General features: G+C 37.5%; 1 protein-coding gene across 1 annotated transcript; it reads left to right on the plus strand.

Annotated features, from left to right (window-relative positions):
- The first annotated feature begins 8,379 nt into the window (after positions 1–8,379).
- On the plus strand, positions 8,380–26,344 carry LOC108666390 (condensin complex subunit 2-like). Its single transcript, XM_018153257.2, has 7 exons — positions 8,380–8,690; positions 8,886–9,086; positions 9,457–9,549; positions 9,851–10,033; positions 10,792–10,950; positions 24,427–24,571; positions 26,220–26,344. Exons 1-7 carry the CDS (start codon positions 8,529–8,531, stop codon positions 26,342–26,344), a joined length of 1,068 nt encoding a protein of 355 aa, XP_018008746.1. The 5' UTR covers positions 8,380–8,528.

A 26,344-nucleotide genomic window follows, 5' to 3' on the forward strand; every position in this document is an offset into this window, starting at 1 on the left:
TATGTATAATGCATATTAATTCAGTCAGGTTCAGTGAGGTTCCTGATCTTGAATTGATTGATAGCTAGTACCTACATGTGTTAGGCTTAACACATGATTACTGTTACCTAGGTATTATCATTACAGCAAGTGGAACTGTGGATTGTGGAAGGGTTCTTTTTATGGTGTTATTTTAAATCAATTGTTTACGTAGGTACAATGATTGTCCAAGGACCCTACCTCTGAGCTAGTATGGAATATATCTACTTGGCGAGCCGTGACTGAATTTTTCGAGCCGTGGTTTTATGGATTTGCCAGCCGTGATTCCATTTCTACAATGTTTGCGAAGTGCAAACCGCGATTTTTTAATCGAACAAAAATTTATGACATTCGAGCCGCGAGATTTCATACCTACTGAAATTATATGATATTAGAGCCGCGAGATTTCATACCTACTGAAATTATATGATATTAGAGCCGCGATATTTCAGACAAAAATAGGACTTTTCCAGACTAGCCTCTGAGTTCTGACCTCATTTGAAGAACAACATGTAACAAGCCATTACCAACATACCTGTCAGCTGTCGATATGCTTCAGAGTTTAGCAAATTGAACAGAACTTCAAAATTTGACTAGGGTAAACGCGGTATATTCCGAAACTTTAAGGATATAGCAAGAAATGAATGGCTATAAAAAATACACTGTACGCACAAATCGAGTTCTGTTTGCTTTACGTCACTCTCAAAACACCGCACTACGTGCCAGCCCATGGTCAGGAAGATGTGCCAGGTGCGTGGGAATTTTTTTTTGTCATTTTAATGACCTGCGCGGTGCGCCGTACAATGCTGGTAAAAAAATGCGCCGTGCGCCGTACTTTAGAAAGCTAAAATAGTTCTACTATTTTAGTCGACAATATACGCGAGTATATTGACTACACGAGTCGAACTGACAATAATAAAATGTAAGAGATGTCCGGGTTATATATAGTCAGATGGGGTAAGACAGGACCGAAATCACTAACGAGCATGTAGCATCTATAACACAAATAACTAAAAAATCCTAAACCTATCACAAGGTGTGGTTATGCAATGGGCTTCAAAGCTACAACTCAGACTTTTTGCATACAACACAGTTTTCTGTACAGATTAAAAAAAGTGAGCTGGTCCCATCTTACCCCATTGGGGTAAGATGGGATCAGGCTGGGGTAAGAAAGGACCAACAGGTAATTCTTATGTTACAAGGTTTTTAATAAAAGTACAAATCTGATATTCAATATTATCCATCTAGAAACACATTATTTGATTAAACAACCACTTGTTACTGTTTTGTGTTGCAGGAAGTTGACTATAATATCAGTCACATTGGAGTTTTTGCCACGAGAAAACTTTGTTAAGCATAGAAATAGTAGGTTGGCCTTGATTCATTGTAGAGCACTGCCAAATGCTACATGTATATTCCATTAGTGTCATTGTCTGAAAATTTATCAAATTGGTGATAAAACCTATAGATAATAACTTAAAAGTCGGACGTCATGCATTTTCTTGCTAACTGCATTTGTGGTGCACTTCTTCAAACATAGCCCATGCCCTCTCACAAAATTGTGATAATTATTTTTTATGTTTCACACAATGATTTTTCCCCCAACCACTCTTTCACATTGTTCTGCAGCTCACTAATAGGAAGAGACATCCCTTTTTGCTCCATCCCCATGATGCAATTTACAATAGTATGCTAAATTTATCTAATTAAAAAAGCTAACAAGTTAGAGTGGTTATTTTAAGCAAGAGATGAAAATTTTGACCAAAATACTCCATGTATCCTTATGCACAATAATATATTCATTTAAAAGCTATTTTTGATAAGCTATGGGGTAAAAGAGGACCATTTGTGGCAATTGTGGGGTAAGACAGGACCACTTGTGGGGTAAAACAGAATCATTTAGTGGTCCTGTCTTACCCCATGTCCGGTCCTTTTTTACCCCATTTTAGAATAGTTGTCAGGCAGTGATGATAGCAGGTAGGAATGCCTAGTGTATCTCAAAAGTTGCTTGTTACTTGAGGTTACTTGCCTACATCCACAAACCTGGCCAAAAAATTTTTTGTATTCATACACAACTTATTTCCCAAACAGGGTTAACTATTTTGTGACCCTTCTTTACATAGGTTTTCTTTGAAAATTAACCAAAAATTAATTATTTGCAGAAGAGGGTTGAAACAAACGCTGAAATGACAGGCAATGATTGCTCTAACATATTCTTTTGTCAAATTAAATTCAGTACAATTAGAATGCATACAATGGGCCGGTCCTTTCTTACCCCATGAAGGCTGCGATCCTGTCTTACCCCATTTGACTATACTTCTGACTCTTCTGCTCCGCTTGTCGGATACGGAACGTACGGTAATCGTAAACTGCGGCTATTAAACATACGAAATGTAAACAGATGGTGTTCAGTGTTGCCATATGACTTTGGAGAAAATTTCTTCTAAAATAAAGTTCTAGATTTCTCATTCACCAAATTTCCGTATCAAGAAAAATCATATATTATTGAAAGATAATTAAAGGCATACTGTACTGACTACTGAGTAATGTGAGTATTACATCTGTTCCTCCACAAACTGCTCGTACGCAGCAGCGCAACATAGAATTGATGGCCGGGATTGCGTGAACACATGCGCCAAGAGAATCAATTTTCATTACATTGCGCCAACTGTGCACAGCAACCACTATGCAGAGGGTGGATGCAGCATTGCCAATATATGGATTTTCAAGCCCAAAGCGTCGCCGGCCATTTTAAAGATGCGTCGCCGGGTAATTTTTAATGAAAAGCCATTTATGCTGAGTAATGAAAAACTATTCACAAGCCACAAACTTATTTAAAAGGTTGCATGCACGTTTTACCCCAAATAACTAGTTTTACCCTAAAAACAGTCCGATTGTACAGCAAGTGTCAACTGAACATGTAATAATGCAGTCTGACCGCTCTAATGTGACCGCAACTACGTAATCATAAACTTGATGTCTACATTTTTTTGGAGGGAACTCATCGCAACTGATTTCCGGACAAGCTTCACATGCATCCTGATCCGTCCAACATATCGGAAACCTTACTTTTTTCAAAATAGTTGGCCAAAGACTGAGAAATGTATTAAATGCAAGAATTTCAATCTAAATGTGTCGGCAAGATCTTCTGAAGGCGAAAATTTTGCTACAGAAGCGTCGCCAAAGATCTTGCAATATTCATCCACTCTCTGCACAGTGGCACAGCAATAGCTTAAAAAAAGTGAAAATGCGCGGGAAAATTCACCAAAAACATACATCATCCTGAGTGTGGGCACCAGCAACAATGAAACTTCACAAAATGTGAGCCTTTAGAATGAAAACCTACCAAATCTATATATTCCGACACTTTGTGACTAGAAATTTGTCATTTTGCAAGACTAATTCCTGCCACGCTTCAAACTCTACTAATTCATAATGCCAACACTCTTGTGTTTGAATTCTGATCACTGTGTGAGGCTCTGTGAGCTGTATTGGAATACAACGCAGCTTGGAATTAGAACACTATTGAATATTGAACACTACTTAATTAGGCTTTTAATTAAGAGCTATTAAGCTTTTAATTAAGAAAATTTTAATTTTTGCGCACAGCTTGGAACGAGCTGAGCATGTCTAATTCCAAGCTGTGTCGGAATTAGTTTTTGTGTCTAAAACCGTCTCTTAACTTAATTATCTATTAATTTTTTACCACCTGAAATCAGCAAATACAAGTGTACTTAAAGGATTTCTAATATATTCACAGTATCACAGATGTATTAAAAAGTCTCAAACCATGATATTCTTTCTACACAAACAGTTTATCACTATTCAGTGAGCAATGTCAACTATCAACTTTGACACATTTTTCGATGTTGTCACTGGGTGCTAGTATGGAATATATCTACTTGGATTTGTTTATTTGTTTACATTACGATGTTTATGTTTTTTCTGCAAGATATTTTTGGCGGAAACGGTAAAGCAATGCGGACTGCGGAAGTTGAAAATTTTATGAAATGACATGTTTGCGAAGTGCAAACCGCGATTTTTTAATCAAACAAAAATTTATGACATTCGAGCCGCGATATTTCATACCTACCTACTGAAATTATATGATATTAGAGCCGTGATATTTCAGACAAAAATAGGACTTTTCCAGACTAGACTGGGTGATGCGCACTGTCTCTCTTTCTATCTCAATATTTCCCCGCCAGACGGCCCAGACCTAGTGTTTTGGCAATAGTATGGCGCGCAAAAGTATGACGTCACTATTTCAACCATCAACGAATGCATGGAACTAAGAAAAAGCTTAATATAAAGGAAAAAAGTCGAGAAGTGTTGGAATTACCCACAATGTCGGAATATACTGCGTTTACCCTAACTGAATGCATTGACAAGAATGCTCTGTCATTTTTCCAAAAGTTCAAGTAATATTTTGATCAATAAATTTATATTGCAGTGATATATTTACTAGTTCTTTTTATTGTGCTTTCAAATCAGGAAGCTTCTGTGAATCACCCTGTATAATGGTAATCTTGAGGTTCCAAAAATGGCAGGAAAGCTCTAGCTGTGGCCAGAAAAAAAAAAATATTCCATGCCTGTGGCAAAGTTAGAGGCATTGATGATGGACTCTTGACTCTGTCATACACGGGCCGCATAGTGAAATTCTAGGAAGGGAGGTACTTCTGGCACTCCGCCTTTGGTCGAGCACTCCGGCAATTGGCAACTTGCGGTGGTCTAGACTCAGCCCGGTCTAAACCCAGCTTGGTCTCTCCTAGACCCCAGTGGAGTTTCAAAATTGATTTTTATAAAAAATAAGAATTGAACTGTAAAACTGCTTAATGACTTCCCTTGATTGGACTTGCAAAATGCCATCAATGATTGAAAAAATGACAATAACTTACTTTCATTGGTTGCCAAGTCATCTTTCTGGGCCCAGGCTTCCCTGACTTTCATCCTTGGTTTCTCTTTCAAGCTTTATGATTCATGCTATTGTTGGAAAAGAATGTTGATAATATACAACAGTCAAAAATTTGCACAAATCGCAACTCCCTCTAGAAATATGTGGAGTTTCTAAATTGATATAAATAAATCATTAAAGATTCGAACAGGGAAATTCCTTAGTTGATTATGTTGGTTCCAAAATGATATCAATGATTTATAAAATGACTTGCTTACTAACTTGATCATCGGTCAAGCCTCAGCCATGTTTTTAGCTCCTGAGAGGCTGAGTTCAGTCCTTTCTTTCACTTTTACCTCGTAACTCATGATGTTAGAGCTTTGGTGTTCAAATGTTGACAATATTGTAAATATCACACTCAAAATTATTCACAATTGAAAATATTTTACAATATCACAATCAAAAACGTTATTCACAAATAAACATCGATCGCAATGCAAAATTGCTTCCATGCAATGTGTACAAGGCTTTGTTTACATATATCTGGATTGGCAGAGCCTGCGGTGACGTCACACATCAACACATATGAACACGTGGTCGCCTGTGCTGTCAAACAATTGAATATTTTTCTGCACCACAAATAAATAAACCTAAATAATTAGTAATGGAAAATATGTTGCTGGAACACTTTGAGAGACCCTGCCTAAGCAGAATTCCATATTATTATATTATTAGTCATCATACTAGACAATAAAGTAGTTCATTTGATTGCCGCTGCTGGCACTGGCGTCTGTATGTGAACCTTATGTGTGTAATTTTAATTCAACATGGAATTATGGAGATACAACTTCTATGATAAATTTTAATCATAAACATTTACCTAATGCAAGAAATTAGCAATCAATAATTCAAGGTAATTTTGTTAGTTTTGTACCAACCAAATACTACATTAAATACGTATTGGCAACTTGGACTGAAAGGACTCTCCCTTATTAAAAATGTGCTGCAATCAGCTGTGCCAACAGAAGCTGCGCGAAGCATGATTCGTTGGTCATTTTTTTAAATGAAATTGAAAGCTTGGTTTCAAGTCCATTGGACTAGGACCGTAAATTTTAGCCTAAAACCTATTCAAAGCTTACACTTATGCATGGATCATTCTGTATATTTATGAAATTCGTTCGCACGAAAATTAGAGCATGCACATATATGCGGTTTACTGCTATAGACGATACTTTCCAGCAGCTATGAATGAAAAAAGAAATAGGAAAAACCAAATTTATCGATTTTTTTTATCCAGACGCTACCCTTAAATTGCATAGAAATTTGTATTAATTTAATAAAAAAATTAGCATCATTAAACAGTATACCCAGATTGGGTATTACCTCTTCATAGTATAATTTTTAGTTGTAAATAATTTATATTGATTCATTGATGTACACATAATTTTATCTATGCTCCTACAAAGCATTGTGCTTTGGGATTGGAGTGCTCGCTGCCAGCCGTTGATAGTTTGTAGCATATTGCACGGTTGCCAAAGGCACTCTTATGGAGTTTCTTCCTGTTAAATATTAATTGCTTTCTCGGATCTCCTATAATTGAATAAACAAGTACATATGAGCAGAGTGATACTTACAATGCTAATAAGTTATAATGGTTATTTTTTATTACTGCAATTAATACAGTTCATGACCATTTCTTATGAATTAAGTCCATAGGAACTGCATTGCTTATTTTTTGGTTTGGATAATCCGTAGGCATTTAAGAAAGCTCAGAGTGCTATTCTTCTTATGACTTTCCTCTAGCCATCTCATTGGGCGGACTGCTTTGAAACTTCAACCAATCAGCCGCGGAGCGCCGACCAGCCGCAGCCTGCAGCACGCTGCAGCCCGCAGTGGTTGAGTAGAATTTGTGGTGGAAGGTGTAGTGACCTTGACGCTCCAATTATGACAGAGTGCTCCAATTTCCCAAAAGCTCATGTTCTTTTATTTATACTATAGAATGCCACCACGTACTCGGGGTGCTTTCTGTATCCTAATTAGAAAATTGGGCAGAAGCCACCCATGAATGAGACAAAATCTCCCATGATTGCAAAAAAAATTTGCTTGATCCTATTGTTTTCCTAAATTTCTTTCGTGAAAAATAAGAGTATTGGTCCATTTTTGCCTATAATTTTATCTTGTGACACTGAAATAATTATTTTATATGCAAATTTTGTGAAATTCTGGTAGCTCTAAATTGATCAATTTATTTATAAAATATCCTGTTAGCCTGTGACTCATTAGCTCAGTATGGTGCATTTTCAGAAATGGTGGCAAGCTGGAAAGCTCTTGCCGAGGCTTGGAAATACATCCCATGCTTGGCTATGCATATGTTGAATAATTGCAATGTTAAATGCATGAAAAAAATGTTTAGTACTAATAAAAAAATTTTAACCCTCAGAATTGGATATAAGAAAAAATAAAAATATTACCATATGAAAAACTATGAAAACATTATATCATTATTTTTTTTATCATTATTTTGCATTATTAACTTGAATATTGAGCATCTTGAAAGAAGGCAAAGCCTAGGCCAGCAGGGAAAATATCTATCTAATCTCCATCTCCTAACCAAATTACAAGAGCTATGAGTTTTGACTTTGTTTATTTCTATTTTGAAATAATATAGAGAAATTTCAAACTTTTACATTATTTTTGACATGTGAATCTATTTTCTGAACTATTGAAAGTAAGTTTTAAATAGAAAATATATTTGCACAAATTTCTTAATATATATGTAATTCTCAAAAGTTGGAAAATTAAGGTCTTGAGGGTACTAAGGGTCAATGAAGGCTTTGTCAGCTTACAATTTTGGTAAGTTTGTACAATAAAGAAAAATGATGTGCCAATTGAAGATGAATTTATGAAATTTTCCAAGCATTCAACTTTAGAAAAGATAATCTAAATGAAATATTTGTTGTCATTGAAAAAAGCTCTTGCTTCATTACTTGTTTTCACCTCAATTTTGGTAACCCTCAACAAAACACATCTATGCAAGAAAACAAAACTTGATCTTAAACAAGGTGCTGTTGTTATGATTTAAAATTACATTATTTCTATATTCCAGTTGCCAAATGGTTAAAATCATCAACACTGTATCTTCATTATCTTGTCTCGCTCCTGATACTTCAGCTAAGGTTCAGTTTTTAATAGAAAATGAGGGTTCTTCTATTATTATTCATTATAGGCAAAGCAAGAAGTTGTTGTCATAATTACAATACCGTAGTTGTATATATTGGGTTCTATCATCACATTTAGAAACAAAGTATGAAATGTATATAAACAGTCTTGGAGATTTCTTTTTGTTATCATTTAGAATTGCTCGTAAATATATAGTTTGATGACTTATCCATAAAAGTTCCCTGTTTTTTGCTAACTTTTATATATGTAGTGCTTTATTTAAACTAATAAATAGTTACTGCCACAATCTGAACATCTTGTAAAATCGATATTTGTTCAACCTTTATTTATTCTTCCTTACCACTGTTCAAAAAGATCACCTCCAGTCTAGGTATGATTTTCACAAGTTATCATTCACAACCTATAGAACTTGTACCAAAACTTAATAGTAGTTAGAATGACTGGAATTGGACCATCCCCGGGTGGTGCTCAGCTTGTTCACTCAAGACTCAGCCTTACAGGAGGAAACAGGCGCAGCATTGGCTCCTCTGGGCTTGCTGCCACTCCTGCCATCCAGAACAAGGGGGATGAGTCTGCCAGTGCCTATCTGGCATTACAGGTCAATGAAACTTCTCTTTAAAAATACAAATAAATCCTTCTGTGCCTTTATATATTTACCTTCCAAGTCTGATTTCCAAAAATAAATAAAGCTGTTTTTTGACTTGAATTTTGTCACCATAAGTTAGCTGTTTTATCGTATTCCTTTCCAGTCATTTTTTTTGTACAAGTTGGGTTATTGAAGATATTCTTTTAGGATGACGAGGAAGAGCGCCGCCAGCGTCAGTTATCCCGGCTGCAGCAGTTGCAACAGTCCCGCACACATGGCAGCCCAGGTGCAGATGGCACCCCAAGCGGCAAGGACAAGAGACGCAGTGTATCGTCCCTGGAGCCCAGGCTAACTGGACAGCAGCTTGCCTTGCACTACACCAAGTGCATCCAACTCAGTGCTGAGAATGTGAGAAGTTGCTTAATTATTGATTAATATCTGGTCCTTTTCAGGGATTGAATATTGGCTTATTATTCTAATAATCCAGTTTATTCTGCAAGACTACGCGGGAAGATGAATTACAATTTTTTCAATTTGGCAAGTGCCCTTTAATTGTAATAAAATTCTATTAACGTAGAATAGTACTGACAGTTGTGACAATTTTATTTGTATTTACTTGAGTATTTTATGTACAGTTTTATTGTTTGTACTTGACACCTCAACTGCTTGGCTATGTCTGCATTTTATACTTGATAGTAATTTAGTGGAATTTATCTCTCAGACTTTATTTACCTGAGTATTTATTTTCTCTTACTCACTTTTTAATATCTTATTACAGAAAATCAACATCAAAAATGCCTTCAATCTGCAGCTCATTGACTTCATGACCGACATGCTTAAGAAGAAGCATTCTGACATGAACAACTTTCAGGTGACAAACTACAGCATTTTTTCTTGATCTCTGCATCAGGATATCTAAATATATCTCTGAACTTTGAAAATTCAACATTGTTCATTACAGTCAAGCAGATGATTTATTTTTCCTCATTATAAGTTCAATTGCACAAATTTCTTTTTTCTTCTTATGTTTATCTGAACAACTATCTCAAATTCGATGTCTATATTGACATCTAACCTAAAATTTCTGTTCCTCTAGTTTGCTGTTCATGAGTCAAGTAACATATATCTGAGTTGTTGTATTGATGTAGTGATCAGAAGGTGAAACTGTTCAGGTGGCAAGCTGCACACTGGATGCCAGCACCAAGATCTATGCGTACCGAGTGGACAGCGTACACACGGACACCATGCGCATGGCGGGCGGGTTGGGCCGCACTCAGCATGATGCTGGTCATGCTCCTGAAGATGTTGATGGCGACCAGCCTGGGGAACAGATCGGCAAAATTAAAAGAAAAAGAGTAGGGCTCATGTCTTATGTCTTGTTTCTCATTTCGGCATCTGCATCTATATTTCAGTAGGGCTTGAAGTATGCCACCACAGTTATTACATAGGAGTCCTTTGTGAAAGATTATCCTAGTGAAGTTAGGCTGATAATTGACCATTTTTAAAAGAAAAGTGTATAGTTGCTTAAAAACAGGGTATTATTATTTTAATGATATTTATAGTACTATCCAGATAATCCTGATCTCGACTTGTTGAATTTATAATTGGAACCAGTTTTAACATTTTACAAATGGTAGGCTGCAGTAATACACGGGATCGAATTATTGTGTCACAAAGACATTACCTTTTTTTTTTGAGAAGGAATAAGTAAGCTTGGAGCCAAACTGCTTTCATCAGACCATTTTGACGCACTTAGAACGATTTGTACCAACTATTGTGTGGTACCATTGATGAAAAATTGGTTCAAAATCTCGGAAAATATTACAAGTTTATAAATAGAAGGCTCTAAAACTGTCTTGATTAATATTTAGGTGTACAATTTATCGCAAAATGAAGCAAATAAGTTTTTACTTTATGTTTCATTGCACACTGTTAATCTTCTGGTGTGAATATATGAGACAATACCTGCAATTTGTTGTAGGAATCTGAGAAACAATGAGCTGTTATAAACGTGTTAATGTGTACTGAACATTGGTAAGTATGCATGCAGGCTGCTTATGAGAGCGACGTCGCCCTGCGTAACACTTTTTCACCTCAAATGTTTCTATTGCAGACGAAGAAGGCCGCCACAATAGAAAGCAACCCCGCCGCCCTCAATTTGTCATCTCTTGACTTGGAATTTATAGTGGACCCACTTTTTAAAAAAATTGCTTCCGAGTTTGATGAGGGCAAGGCTGGTGGTGGGCTCTTCCTCAACGCTTTGATGCTCAGGGTGAGACTCGCCAGTATAGAAGTGCAATTCAATTTATGGTCTAATTGCTGTTACTATAGTGTAGACTTGAACATGTGTCTGGACGCAGCATTATCATGCTTCAAATGGCTTCATTAAAGAATGATGAAGCCAAATCGCTCAATTTTATTCTCATGTTGACATGACATACATGAGAGAGTTTATTTTAAAACTGGCAAACACAAAGAATGCAAGGGTGCCTGAATTAACAAGATTCAGGATAAAAAGGAACGAATTTGCGTCATCTTGGGTATCTTCTAACTTTTCAGCCTGATGAACAAGCCTCATTTTAGTGAAGAAATAACCTTAATTTTTATTGAAGCCATAGGCCTCTTTCTACAGTCAGTTCTCGTGCAGCCTGCTTGTGGCCTGACGTGACTGATTGTAGTTTCTTATAAAACGTGCCGTATAATGAGGATTTTTGTCGCAAGTTATGTCTATTTTATGACACGCGATTGCAAGTTTGATAAATAGAGTAAGTTTTTTAATCCAAGTGTTCTCATAAGTTATTTCATTCTATGAAAATATATTTGTGTCACCACACCTCTATTCTAGTGTCTAAGAGATTTTGTAATGAAGTGTTAAGCTACTTTTCACCCTGTGATTGTTGCAGAATTTTATCTCCAGCCACTGCCGCTCAGAGTATGTTTTTTATTTTCATTACTAAATGCAGCAAACAAGTATAAATTGAATTATCCTGCTTGGCCATGACGATGAATAGGATGCTCTGTTGGCAAGCACATTCAAACGCTAACTTGTAGAATATTGACATAGGCATGTAAGCTGATGAACCTGCTGTGCTGGATCTCCACGCATAGCATGTTTGTCCGGCGCGGCAGTTTTGTCCAGCACGGCAGTTTTGTCCGGCGCGGCAGTTTTGTCCAGCACGGCAGTTTTGTCCGGCGCGGCAGTTTTGTCCGGCGTGGCAGTTTTGTCCGGCGCGGCAGTTTTGCCTGCGCGGCAGTTTTGTCCAGCACGGCAGTTTTGTCCGGCGTGGCAGTGTTGTCCTGCGCGGCAGTTTTGTCCAGCACGGCAGTTTTGCCTGCGCGGCAGTTTTGTCCAGCGTGGCAGTGTTGTCCTGCGCGGCAGTTTTGTCCAGCACGGCAGTTTTGTCCAGCACGGCAATTTTGTCCGGCGTGGCAGTTTTGTCCAGCGTGGCAGTTTTGTCTGGCGTGGCAGTTTTGTCCGGCGTGGCAGTTTTGTCCAGCGTGGCAGTTTTGTCCGGCTGTCTCTTATACACATCTAGATGTGTATAAGAGACAGGTGTGGCACTGCGCCTTGTTACGTCGTGTGGCACAGCGCCTTGTTACGTCGTGTGGCACTGCGCCTTGTTACGTCGTGTGGCACAGCGCTATGTTTCATCCTGCTTCACTGTGCATGTTATTGGTGTGTCACACTGCCAGCATCATCGCTGTTATGCACCACCCAGCAAACGAAATTACTCATCACACATTTGACGCTTGTATGAAATTGCAAACAGGACAAAACTCTCAAGTTGCATTGACAATGTTCAGTTTTCCTGCTCTTCATTATATTTTATGAATTCAGTAATAATTTCTCACACACATATAGTTTGTTGAATTTCGCGTGAGAATATCTTACATTTTTTTCTTTTTAAGCTTGTCAAGTGACCAAGCTACCTAATAAACAATTGTACATGCCCTGACCTTCAAAGCGATAGTACATATGTATTACCAAAGTCTCCACGCTCGCTATTTCAATACCGAAGTTATTGTACATGCCCTGACCTTCAAAGCGTTAGTATTTATTGCCAAAGTCTCCACGCTCGCTATTTCAATACCGAAGTTATTGTACATGCCCTGACCTTCAAAGCGTTAGTATTTATTACAAAAGTCTCCACGCTCGCTATTTCAATACCTAAGTTCAGGACCGAAGTTCATGTCTGGTTGCAGGTCGCAGCACACGCCGCCTGAGTGACGCAAGTGTAGGAGCGGCGCAGGTATTGCGCGCACGTATCTTAGCTACGAGCCTGCTGCCTTCATTGCACGGGCTAATCGACGTTGCAGCATAAATGAAATATGAGATATTTTCAGTTTTTAAATATATTTGCAATGCGAATTTATAATTATTTGAGTTTTTTCTTTTATCAATGAAAAATTCACGGCATATTCCCTTTCAAATTTGTCGCTATATTATTTGCTAAACTATCATACTCTCGAATTAAATTAGTGAACAGCTATCTGATTTGCAATAAGTTTTGAATAAATAATTTTTATAATGTCCTCTTTACTGTTGACTTAAGTGTGTCTCGCGGACGAGCTCACTTGGCGATCTCGCGGCAGAGCTCTGCAGGGTTACAGCTAGGGAGAATGTCTCATTTGTCTCCCTCTCAGCAATGAACGTTGAAGCCTTCATAAAAACGCTACTCAAGAGCTATGCTGCGCTCACTATATATAGATAGTAGCTACTGCCAAACTCCGCCTGCTGTGTGGTGAGAGACGCGATTAATTTCGTCTGTTTCGTCTGTGCGAATGTAGGGCAACTGGTGCTTGTGAAGCTTTAGTCTTTCATGCCATGAGATATTTAATTTTCATAGTGCTTGCTACACCAAAAAATGTTTCATATAAAATGGATTATAGTTTTAAGTCGTGTAATTTTCGGGCAGATGTGACTTTTATTGTTCCAGCGAGGGTTTCTGGGTAATAAGACTGATGCTCCTAAGTGTTTTGAACGATAAGAAGATGTGCTTAATTCTTATAATTTCTAACAGTGAATTATAGACTGCCAATTGGCTCATTAAGTACTGCTTTACGTTTTTAATGGGCGAAACTTTCCTCTGTCATGAATCTTACGTATCCACATTTTAGAATTATTACGAGTCGCTAGGTAACAATTTCTCATGGTTGAACTCGAGGCTGGGATCGTGCGTTAGGGTCATGCCCACGCGTGCGTACCTACTGCGCGCTGCACGCACAGGCGTACTGTACGTGCGCACTTGGTACGTACAGGCGTACTGTGCGCTGTATACGCACAAGGTTCAGCCATTTGTCGTGACACGACCTGACAGCTCTGAGGTCAGAGCCTCGCATCCATGCTGATAGATTATTCATACCAAGGAGCTCGTGGCATCACATTACCGACTTGTTTTATCGGACTGCTTCGTAAACTCCTTTCCATGTCGCTTAAAATGATTCATATGGTTAATTCATCCTAAGTTGTAACATTTTTATATATAGATTTTTAAGAGACTTGTAGGCAAGAAATAGTACGTTGATTTTTGATGCGGGATGCTTCTCCACTTTTTGCTAGCATTTACTTAAAGTCTATTCATCATGGAATCTTTTCTCATTTCTCGGGTCTGAATTATTTTAACATAGGAAAGGTAATTGTTTTTTAATTAATCCAGCTGGGCTCGCGAAATTTAAGTCATTGACATCGGGTTGCGCTTATTTGCAAGGGACGAAAATATTTAGAATTACAATCCTCCGATTAGATTTTATAGTTCATTAGTAAATTGAAGCGCCATATATATAGACGGAACTTAAAAATCTTGCCTATAATAGTCAACTTTTACACTGAGTGCTTCTCAGGAGGAGAGGTAACATTCGGACTTCTGAATTAGAAAAGATGAAGAGCTCGCTGAATCTTTCATTTAACATTTAGCATAAACAAATGATTATTTCTGCTTCGAGTACACAGCAAATCTCACATTAATTTGAAGGCCAATATGACTCAGGATTTTATGTCAGTTAATGTATTCGTCGCCAACTGCGGCGACTGCAGTGCTGCACGTACAGTAGCCCATTTAGCCCGGACACGCGTTATCGTGCGTAATGTTCCCTGGGTCAGGCCCAGCTCTTGAATAGCAAGCCCTATCGCGGCTACCTACCTGCCTATATCCAGTCAGCCATAACAGGAAAGAAATTTTTGCCGAAATTATAAAAAATGATTCAATTAGAGATCACTTTTAAAATGCAATAAATGGTTAATTTAATTTGTCACCTTGTCGGTGCCACTGCCAAAACTTGGTAAATTTGCCTAAAAATCCGTACTATTTATGGAAATCGGATATATTCTACGAGTAGTTATCTGCAGCAAAAACCATAGATGATAAATATTTAGGTGGAAGAAAGCGCCTTTCAGCGCAATTGTTGTAGTCTCTGAGGTAAATCCCTCACTTAGTGAAGAATATTTATAAACATGAAATTTTAAAAGATGACGTAGAATGTATTTTTCCAATGAAAGGAAGCTGCGGTTTATTTAGCCGGAGTAACAGTGTAAAGGTTAGAGGTCAGTTTTCTGCACAGATTGATTATTGATTTTCCCTATCTACCGCGACCTCTTAGGTTTTCAGTTCTAGGTGCTTTGATTCGGAAATATAAGCTATTTAATGATGATTTCTCTGGAGAAACTTGAAAAAGAAATCTAGAAGAGAAATCGTACCTTATTCTAAACATAGACGTAATTTTGCCTTAGAATTTCCAGCAAATAATAACCATTGCTGAGTTCTATTTATTCCAGTCTTCAGTCCAGTCAATCATTTAAATTATAATGTTGTGTTTCTTCGTACTTAAATCAAAACTAAATTGTCCATACTCTGTCCGCACTACATCAACATTATTTTACCGTTATTTTTTCGAGCTGCTATTATTGTTGAACAGAAATAATTATGAACCTCATAAGTACGACGGCTAATCGCAGATTGTCCTCAGATCATCCGGTTAAACTTAAAGCAATGCTTACTTGCCCTTGTGTGTAACCAACTCGTGTTCAAATGATATTTTTTATCATGGCGGAGATAATGGACATATATAATGCTGACACCAGCAGGCCTACCTCGTGTTCAAAAGATATTTTTTATCATGGCAGAGATCATGGACATACATATATAATGCTGACATCAGAGGCCTGCTCTATTGATCTAACACCGTGTCGCTGTCTGAGCGCGTAGACCAGGGTCACTTTTATTGGGCAGGCTTCCAATCTTGGATGACGTCTGAAGAAGTTTAGACTCGATCGTCAACATTGATCCTGGAGCAATTATCTTGTTGCTTGGTCACGTACAAGACAAAGAGCTTTATTATCACCGAATTATGTAGCAACGCTCGTAATTAACGACAGACTGGTCTTTCTAAGAAAATATATCATATCATAGAGATGTCGTCACTGCAGAATAGGCCTGTTGTGGCCTGTCGCCGATTTATTCACTTTTCGTGGCTTCTTTAAAGGAGATGTAAATATAGGTCATTTGATTGGATCTTTTCTAAGCTGTCGATAGTCTGAAATAAATGAATGTATCTAACTCTTCTATGTATGGGTCTTGAAAGTAATTAATTTTCGAGAAGCCAATCCAAATTATTGAGACAAATCTAAAAGTGAAGTAGTCTTATTATCATTGAAATTAAAGATTAAATTGCGATCATTATCATTGATTTTTGACCCGAGAAGGTGTGCCGGCTCTATCATAAATTCACTTTGATACGAGACAATATGCAGTTATTAATCTTTTGGAAGCAATAATTTCTCTACTCTTTGTTCCGTATGAGCACCGACACTACAGTGAGCTATTGTTGAAATATGCTAATAGGGCCGCTTTAAATTAAGTCCTATTGCAGAATATTATCAGAGAACTCGCCGACTAAGTGCTCGTCTAATGCTACACGTTACGTGTCATTCTCTCAACTCGTCATGCGTGAACTTCCAGATAATTTCCCGGAACGCGATTCCCGATCAGCAGTCGCGGCTATATCCTGTATCATGCGTGCACTCCCTGCATTAAAAAAATGTCCGCATTATCAAATAGAGCGGACAAAAAAAATGCACATTGATTAAAAAGGAAACGTCACGGAAGGTTAATACTGATTGTACAATAGAATTAAGAAGGTTAGCGTCACGTAGTTGATCAATTGAGAGTATTTCGATTCAATATTGTCGTAAGGTTGCTAATTTGGTTTTATGTTCCGTGCGTTTGTTCATATATCAAGAAAATATCCTGCATTCGAAATGCTTGTTTGTTATGCCTCGATTATGCAAATCGGTGTAACGTGACCCAGGAGGATTCAGTCTACGTCAGAGAAATCAATGAAAGAGCCTGGCCGAAGCCATTGTAAAATTCTTGAATACAAATTTAATGTTTAGTAGTTCGATATTCGATACAATAGCTCAATAGAGCTAATCACTACCTTATGTTTGATGGTATTTGTATGTCACAATATTCCCAAAGTAATTGTTACGGCTGCGGTTATGGAGCACACTCGTCACTACACGATAATTTGTTAACAAACTCGAGCTCAGCAAGTATATGCTTGTATTATTACAATATTCAGTCCTGCGCAGCTCACTTCATGTCTTTGTATTCAGTCGCAACTCCCATCATCTGTTGCCAGAGAACCGAACTTATCATACCGGTAGCTCGAGGTCACCTTCATTACTCGCATGCTAATATTGTATTAGTTTCATTCAATTTTATGCTTAACCATATTTTTGTTCGCGATATTCAGTACGTGACGTGTGATTTAAAGTAAGCTTGGCCTTGCATACGCATTACGCATGTAATTATCCCGTCCGCTAATAAGCAAATCCTGGAGACCAGCCCTGTGCGTCGTGCGGTATGTCGTAACGTAATTAAGGGGCTTGGGTTTACCTGCCTTCCCTTCATGCTGGTCAAGGTAAGCCAAATTGCAAAATAGTTTCTGTGGCTTTGAAAACCTGTTGGAGAAATACAGAATTTTGTTTATTCGCGTTCAGAGTATCTGCGGGTTTCAAAACAAATGTTTCCATGCTTCGGAATGACTACATAATTTATTTAATATCCAATATATAATAACTTTGATTACTTCATTGATTTTTAGGGATAAAATTCAAATCTGTAATTTTACGAGCAATTATTTAAAGCAACTACATATCACTATGAGATACATTCAAACCATAATGTTTCGTACCTGGGAACGTGTGACTTCGAAACAGGCAGTAAAATTTACGCTAACCTCCATTGATTAACACAAGGACAAGCGGTCTATTCTAAGATGTCATAAGAGCTCACATGTAGTGAAGCTCGTAACGAGCACAAACCATATGTGTAAAACATTAGTTTCGACTAATGTGCTGTAGCTCCGTTCTTCCACGCCATGTTCTTCCACGCATGACTAATCGATGTCCAGAAGCCTTGCGTTGCCTGGTGTAGTCGTTGCTTTGTTCTGCGGCCGTGACTTCATTTGAATGTAGCAGAGCTCATGACAAGACGTCGTCATAACTACGTGATTGATCATACAAGCTCAACATCAAAACCATGCAGGTCGCACTCGAAGTTGCTATTGCACTCTCTGACCCTTGGTCTACTGGCGGTCACTCTCGTCACCAGTTATGTCGATAAAAATAACATTGACAAAAGTTGATGTAACAGAAAATGAACTAAATACGCGTAGTTTTTGTTGTGAAATTTATTAAGATCAAGTTCTCCATTCTCGGGACGTAGCTCGACTTGCGATTACTTATTATTATAAGAAAGCATTATTTATATGTTGTTAGAAATAACTTAATGTTGTTTCAGTTTGACTTTTTAGAGGAATTTGCATTGTAACTTTCGTAAATTTTTAGTTCTGCCGTGAGTCACTATAGAGCGTGCGTGGTGTCACTCATGGCATTCTAATTTGTCTGACCAGTTCATGAGCGCTGTACATTCGTGTGTAGAACTCAACTACGACGTGAACGCTTTTAATGTTGAACGTATCATAATACGATTACTGTACAATTAAATTTAAAAGACTTCCTTCATAACTCATGATAGAACAAAGATCGGAGAAACAGAGCTTGCTTGGAATTATCCAATTGACACAATATCAATATAACCTTATTATTTGAAGTAGGTTAACAAAACGCTATTAAATTTATTTGAAAGCAATTCAATTCATCGTTGTCGGGAAGAGTTACCTATCAAAGAGCTCGCGTGAAATTTTCCTTTCAATTTAATGTCGCAGAAGCGTTGCCTATATATAATTATTGCCTCAAGCAGAAGTATGTGCAAGGCACTGGCATTTCGCTGAAGTCCATAAAATTCTGTATCCACTACAACGTGGACACATGCGGTACGATGTTAACTATAGTATAGCGACCTTGACGTTTTCATCGCCAAAGCATGCAAGCTGTTAATATGTATTCGATATATTCGAACACATTCTTACTGATTGCCGCAGAAACTGCCAGTCAAGTGCTATGAGTGCAACCTAACCGGTGTGATGACCCAATTAAGCGATGTGCTGGCATCATGCAGCACCATTAACTACAGGCTGATGGTCCTGCTGCTGATGTGTGAGCTGCTGGTGTGATGACCCTAGCGATGTGCTGGCATCATTACTCATATTATATCCACTGATAAGGCTGAATTTCAGCATTGTAAGCTAATTCATTTCTTATATCTGAAGTTCGTCGGCAAATATCCCTTTACATTTTTTTGCGAATGAAATAACGCAATATAAATTTGTACGCTTTTATTTATGGTGGTACTTTTATTTTCTCCTTAATATGGCTATAAAATTAAAATGAATATAGAATAAAACTTTTCAAGTAGATATCTCTGCGTGTACAAGAGATTTCTTTAAAATTTATCCATTTCTCCACCTCCACAACAAGTACCTACAAGTACCTACCACTACAAGTACCTACCGCTCTTAATATAGATGATAGTAATCATGAAGAATGCGGATCGTGTCCGGAACACCGCACTCCTGCATGCACCCGGACCACGTATTCAAGGTCAGGACGCAAACAGCGATGAGGTGCACCTACCGCCGTGCCCTCCACGTCCCCTGTAATTCCGGTTGATTTTACATCGAGTCTCTTGATGTAAAGCAGCCTTCAGCTCATTGTTACCCACATGTATGCACGCCTGCTCAATTAATTGGCTATCCCGAATGTGTTTCTTTACTGAGTCTTGAATTTTTTATGTTATTCTCGCTCTGGCGTTTGTTATTGCAACTACTCTGTAGAAAAAGCAGTCAGTCGTCTCAGTACTCTTTGACAGTCCCCGCTTGCTAGTTTACGTACCGGGTATGTTCACACATATCACTTCAAACAAGTTATTTCCAGTGATTGTATCTAATTTATGAATACAATTTACTTGACATCTCATACGTGCAAATTAATGTTATATCACGTTAGAAATTATTCGTGCTAAAGATATATAGATATAGATCTTTGCAGAATAGTTAAATAAATTTATCTATACCCGCCTCCTACAGAATGTTCAGAGTAATATTCAACTTAATTCTCATGAATGGGTTTGTTTGTGTTAGAGCGAACCGTAGATGAACGAGAAACATGAACCCCAGCTAGGCAGGATTGTCTCGAACGCTTGTACAGTCCCGCTAATATAACATATAATCTAAACGTTCATATATTCAAGTCTTTTACCACATCCTAATTTTATTCAGTCTAAAAATAATTATTAGTGACCTTGAGTCGCATAGTTTCACGTCGCCATTTAATTATCTGTGTACATTAATTATCAAGTCACATTGCGTGTGCCTCGTGGTTGCGACATAAGTTTTCTGCACGCCTTGCATGCCGTTTGTTCGGGTGTTGGTCTTGCAATGCTATTGTCGTAGGCACGAAATCTCATTAACTTGCTAACGTGTAGTTGTGATGTGGCTCAAGGCTTGTTAGTGCGCGCGATGTTGTGCAATGCTATACGTATGAGTGCTTTCCTTAATTCTGATGCTGATTTCAACGAGCGGTAATGGAAGTGAAGTAGGCGTCTAGTCTGCTTTGTACGGACCACCGTGCATGGAATAATTATTTTAAGTGAATATACTTAATTAATTCTTGCTGTGTATGATAATTTATTTTGCACAGGAAGTCCAGCATGTATGACTCCAAAAGCAGAATATTTTCCAGCATTTTGTTGGCGTAACTATCAAATTGCTGATGCGATTTTTTATACCACTGATATTTTGTCAATTTGTTTGTGCAAATATTTGGAACATACCTAAGTTTTCTTTGAACTATGTTTGATCTGCTCGTGTAAAGTATTATATTTAAATATTTTCCAAGGTATTTTTCAAGCCCTTTTTTAATTGTTAGACTTTGGCCTTTATATATTCGAAGATTCTTGAAATTCAAATTGCATGTTATTTGCTCAATTGTACAATGGGCAAATAGGTAAAAGTTGTCGGTTAATCCCATTTCAATTGAAAATATTTAAATATAAAGTCTAACCTCGTTCTGTTGGACTTCATTCTCGATCGCTACATTAAATACGAGTGACAGCCACACTCAAATACATTGACCAAAGTGACACAATCTGCGTGACTACACAATAGCGTGGTCGACCAGCTAACAGGCGTGGTCTGCTCGCCTCAGCCATTAATTCCTTGCGTGCGACGTGGGATTATTTTTTTCAAAGATTGGTGAAAGTTGATCGAACTGAATGAAATCCAAAAGCCACTTTCATTTGACGTTGTGGCTTTTTCCTTAAAAACCTAACTTTCTTCTCTGGATGGTCCACGCCCGCAGGAGTTTCACGCGATGAAACTGCCAGTCTGGAACTAGACAATAGAAAGCTTTACATGTTCCCCACTTCAGAAGCGTCGTCTTCTCCTCAATTGAAGTAGAAACCAAAATTACTTGCTTATTCGAGCGAACCGATATAGTTCTTGCATGAGCTATCGGAATAAACTAAAAATCGCAGTTTACAGCCTTAGTTGGAAATTTTGAGTTTCACGAAAGGTTTAAATGAATAAATTCAGTACCACTAGTCTGACTTGAGAAAGTTTCAGTATAATATAATGCAATGTTGCATATTTTTAGCTCATTTTCTCATTTATGGAAAAAATACACTATTTCCGTCTGTCCGTCCGTCCGTCTGTCCGTCCGTGACTTCACGTTTTCGTTGACGAGAAAAGACGCTCTCTGTCACTCACTGCAGTGAGTACTGAGTTATATTTTTAGCTTTCCTTCTACGACAATAGTTTTGTTCATTTTGTCACAATAATCAAAGCATAAGACAACCTAGCCCAATTAATAATCCAACATAAGCTGCAACGTTTTTTACTGAATTTATTTATTTATATTATGCGTTCAAGAACAGACTAGATGAAGCTATGAAGAAGTACCTATATATAGGTTTCGATTATAGATACGCCTTCCACATCACAATTGGTGGATGTTCGGCAGCAGTTCGCTTCAACGTCAGTCTTGGATAGATTTGTTCCAATGGCTTGTCCGAAGCTCTCAAAGAGACAAATCAGGAGCATCATAATTAGAATCGGCGACAGGCCAACCCGGCTTGTTCTTCAACGCTGATATTACTAAACTATATGTTATGTTACATTATTTCAATTGTTTTGGGTTCCATTTCAATTCGAGACGATGCTTATAAATTTTTTACCTCAATTCAATATTGGCTTTCACTATGCTTCGATGCAAATGCACCGCTACACTATAACTGAATGACTTCAATTATTTCTTATGAATCGGTAATAAAAAGGCTGGTTCTTTCTATGTAAAAATGCGTAGTTTGTAATTCTCATCTCGTTAGATTTTCGAGATTATCATTATTATTGCCTGGTCCATCTTAGGGCTATATACGTATGTCAATAACTAAAAATAATTTCTTGCTGCATTCACATTTCAAGTTACTATATATCAAATATAAAATTTTTCCCTGTTATAACGGTTCGTGGATATAGGTATTTTTTAAAAATATGTATGTTTTTACAACACTCAAAAAATTGTAAAAATATGGAAAAAATATGGAAAAATATGGAAAAATGTGTAAAAATATGTAAAAAAAATATGTGTATTTTTCCAACATACAGTCTTTTTTTTCTGGACAATACTCAGTTCTAGGTATAATACTAGCATTCTATGTGTAATCTGATACGGATGACAACTCTGATGCGGATGGATGTGCGCTGCAGTTTTTGACTTGGCGCCGGAAATTCCATATTATCGAACCCGTCCAACCCATTCGAGGGCAGTTAGTTGAATATTCTCTCTGCTCATTACATAATGCAACCATGAATGATGATTTTGATTAGGTTTTATAGAATTTCCATGTACTTAATTGTATCTAGATCATTCGTGTTCTGTCTCATACGCAAAACGAGCTTATATACAGTGGGTGCAAAAAGTATCCGACACAAAGGAAAAACTTCATTTTATTAAAGCTTGTTCAATGAAATAACAAACAAACACTATTCTAATATAAATTTACATGGGAAATACAAATATCATATCAAAACATCAATATCATTAAATGTTGACCTTATATAATTGCAATTTTGTAAAAGTAAGGCTCAGAACAATAAAGTTTTTCCTTTGTGTCGAATACTTTTACTTACAGCTACGTTACTTTTTCGTGCTTGATTACGTTGCGTTGAAGGAAACTGTCGATCAGCACGGGCAACTTCAGAGGACGATTTTAACGTTCATTAATTCGCTGGAGGTAAGGTCGTGTATATCGAGGTTTCATAGGAAGCTGTTCCACTAGTTTACAAATATTTCACGAGTGAGAGGAAATTACGTTAATTTTTTGTATTCGTGCATTAACGATTAGTTTATAGAGCTGTTTTTTTCTCAATGCGTATGTATACTCGCGGAAGCAGCAATCGCGTCATGAATCTGCACCTCATGACAAATGATGATTGAGAAATCTTGGTTAATGCAACATTATACAAATGTAGCCAATTACTAGGTGTGGATTATGAATATTATCTTTACATAAATTGTTGTTGTAGCCCGGTATTCTACGGAATTTTGCTCTTATTATTATTTTTATTATTTATTTTTACTATTCTTATTATTTTATATTAATTATTATTTGTTTTTTTTTTTCATTGAAAGAACTTTTTAATATTATTATTCAATTTAGAAAAAGTCTTTCACTGCAAAGTTATCAAGTATTTATATTCGACAGGTCTTTCTCATTAACATTATTTTGCATGTGCTGTGGTTCGTATGCACATATATATAGAACGAGTCAGTCTAAATGTAGAAATCCATGAGCTTGACTGCATAGGACATGTTGAGCGCAACGCGAAGACAAAAATACATTTTATATATTATCTAACATTTATGTGCTATCTAAATTTTAGTGTCCGAATTGCCAAATTAGTTTGTGTAATTCCTCTCATTGTTGTGATATTGCTTTCATCCACATTCCTATACCTTCGTGTTGTGCTGCATTACTACCACATTTCTAAATCTTTCTGTTATGCCGCACTACATCAAAATTACTAAACATATACGTGAAATTTAAGGTCATCCACATGACAATTCAGCTGTAAGAACCAGTCCGTATCAGCCAGTCAGTTGTGTCCCGCCAGCCCTACAGTGAGGTTCTTACCTAAACTCGCTCCCTCATCCCACTCTCAGCGATTCTTTGCCCTTACGCTAGAGTCGTGGCTGTGCCGTGAAAGATTTACTATCAGGTGATCTTCTATCACCCTCTAGGTTATCATACGTCACCCTCAAATAGACACCTGACATTACGTACTACAGATGGCGGGCTGCGTGCGTGTAGCGTCCCTGCTGCTGGTGCTGCTGTGCGCGTGCTGCGCTACAGCGCTCGAGTGCTACCAGTGCTCGGGCTGTGAGGAGGGACAGCTCGGCCACCCCATCCACTGCACCCAGTCGCAGAACGCCTGTCTGGTGAGCCTACATGCATCACTGTTACATGCATGCTGTATGATTGTGTTGCTGTTTTAGATAAATAACATAGTAATTAGAATTCATCGCTGTTGATTTATCTATGTAGCGTCAGCCTACATGCATGCTGTATCAATGTAGGTGCAATATATAATGTTTCATGTCGTGAAGCACTTCTCCGATTAATTGAACCTATTTTAATCCTCTAGTTAATCTATCAAGTATCTATAGTTTACATTAAGGTTATTTAAATTGCATCGGATTTTATCGCACGAGCACCGGAATGGTGCATCTTCTCTTAAATTTAAATATAATATTTTGAATCCTTTAAATTAAATTTGTCTATAATCCTTGGTAGAATTATTGTTTTATTTTATTCAGACTACAATTTATCGCCGTTAAATCAAATTATTGATTTAGCTATTATTAATATTAGCTGTACTAAATCCAATTATTTATTTAAAATCTTTAATGCATTTCGTCGATTATCGCTCTCAGAAACTGGCACTTGTCCGCATGAAGAGGTTGCTTTCTATACCAATTATCATGAGCGTAGTTTCGCGCCGACTGTCGTTTATTTGCTAGTATATTTAAACTGTATCAACTAAATCTGTATCGACAGTTGCTGCATGGCTATGTAAATATGGTACAGTTGATATGTGCACTGAAAAGATCAGCCATATACGTATAGAAGGAGTTCGGCATTATGGCCTGAACTGAGTACGTTTACTGTTTTGAAGCTCACTGAAGTAATGAAAGTTATACTGTGTTGACGGCTCACATTGTACGTGTTGACGGCTCACATAGTACGTGTTGACGGCTCACATTGTGCGTGTTGACGGCTCACATTGTACGTGTTGACGGCTCACATTGTGCGTGTTGANTGGCTATTCCACAGTTTTAATTTCGTTATCTAGTTGGCTATTCCAAAGTTTTAATTTCGTTATCTAGTTGGCTATTCCACAGTTTTAATTTCGTTATCTAGTTGGCTATTCCAAAGTTTTAATTTCGTTATCTAGTTGGCTATTCCACAGTTTTAATTTCGTTATCTAGTTGGCTATTCCAAAGTTTTAATTTCGTTATCTAGTTGGCTATTCCACAGTTTTAATTTCGTTATCCAGTTGGCTATTCCACAGTTTTAATTTCGTTATCTAGTTGGCTATTCCTCAGTTTTATTTTTATTATATAGTCGGGCACTCGACAGTTTTGATTTACTTATCTAGTTGGCTACCGTGGAAGATAAATTCCCTGCATAAATTGTAATTCGTCCACCTACGGGATATATTTTCAACGTAAAACTACGAATAGAAGATTCTCCGGATTTTGCTAGAGCACAAAACTTGAGTTCAACATTGAACTCTAATGAGATCTGTAACATGATTTTCTTTTGTCTGTATAGCAAGTTGAATAGATTTTTCTGGTTCGCGTCTTCTCACGGAATTTTTGAGTTACCAGTGATGAAGCACGAGTATCCTAAGACTGATCGCAAATCTGACGAACAAAAAAATATTTGAAAAAGTACCGGCCAGAATACTCTCTTATTCCAAATGTATGTATATCCCCTTAACTGCGCTGCACTATGTTAGAAAATCGACGTTAATAGCACTAATAATTCGTGTTTAATTAATTCGTTGTCGTACTCGCAGGTTCGCACGAGGCTCGCGTCATCAACTGCTGCTCCACGAACTACTGCAACGGCGCCTCCCTCGCCTCGCCCGCCACCCTCGCGCTGCTGCTGGCCCCTCTTGTTGCCAGCGTCCTTATGCGCTAA

Source organism: Hyalella azteca, unplaced genomic scaffold (genome assembly GCF_000764305.2).
Source record: "Hyalella azteca isolate HAZT.00-mixed unplaced genomic scaffold, Hazt_2.0.2 contig2622, whole genome shotgun sequence".
Taxonomy (NCBI): domain Eukaryota; kingdom Metazoa; phylum Arthropoda; class Malacostraca; order Amphipoda; family Hyalellidae; genus Hyalella; species Hyalella azteca.